Source organism: Sinocyclocheilus rhinocerous, unplaced genomic scaffold, assembly GCF_001515625.1.
Source record: "Sinocyclocheilus rhinocerous isolate Xijiao unplaced genomic scaffold, SAMN03320098_v1.1 scaffold1464, whole genome shotgun sequence".
Lineage (NCBI taxonomy): Eukaryota > Metazoa > Chordata > Actinopteri > Cypriniformes > Cyprinidae > Sinocyclocheilus > Sinocyclocheilus rhinocerous.
In genome coordinates this window covers 198,466-199,357 of record NW_015643188.1, presented here as the reverse complement: position 1 = coordinate 199,357, position 892 = coordinate 198,466, and the positions used below count along the sequence as shown (strand labels likewise).

General features: G+C 42.0%; 1 protein-coding gene across 1 annotated transcript in view; it reads right to left on the bottom strand.

Moving 5' to 3' along the window:
* LOC107757182 (reversion-inducing cysteine-rich protein with Kazal motifs-like) overlaps positions 1–892 on the bottom strand; it is a 55,943-nt gene that overhangs the window by 3,579 nt on the left and 51,472 nt on the right. The window contains exon 17 of the mRNA XM_016574597.1: positions 689–844. Within this exon, the coding sequence (XP_016430083.1) occupies positions 689–844 (156 nt within the window). The remainder of the gene's footprint in view (positions 1–688; positions 845–892) is intronic.

Sequence of the window (892 nt, the reverse complement as noted above, 5' to 3'; positions counted from 1 at the left end):
AGTAGGGATGCACCGATACCGATACTGGTATCGGTATCAGGCCCGATACTGAGCTCCTGTACTCGTACTCGTACTTGTTAAATTGCCCCGATACCAAACGCCGATACCACACATGTGACAAGTGCCGTATTCAGACAAAGAAACACTGACAACAGAACAAAAGAGAGCAGAATGGAGTTATTAGATATTAATGATGTCTATGAAGTTTATTTATGCAATTAATATAATGTTAAACATTCAGTATTAACGCCTGTATAGCTGATGTACGTGAGCTGATAAGCAAACACGCTGAGTGGATTGAGCACGCGGCGGCACAGATGCGCGAGCTTGTCGAACGAATATCCCTTTCTCACAGACGAGAAAAGATGAAGGTGTCTAAATAGATTTTGGTTTGACTGTATCTATTTGATAAATGAAGTTAACCAACTAACATTATACATACTCTTTTGGTTTCTGTACCCAATATTTAAAAAATGTACAAATGCAATAAAAATATCGGTATCGGCAAGTACCAAAAATAAAAGTATCGGTATCGGGAGAGTACTGGAAAAAGTGGTATCGGTGCATCCCTAATAGACGCTAACTATGAACCTCTGTTAGCACAAGCTCTCATACTGCATCACGTGTGATTGATAATTACTACGCTGTAATACTGTATTACTGTACTGTATGTTTGATGAAGACACACCTGCAGCGGCGTGGGCTGCTGATCGACAGGCACGATGAGGAAGATGAGCTCAGAGTCGATGCTCAGATAACCAAAGATGTCACACTGAGGAACAGAGATGTGCAGCCGCAAGATCTTCAGGATGTCATGAACCGTCACCGGCTGATTCCGGTTCAGCTGAAACACACACATACACACACACACAGATACACACACACACACACA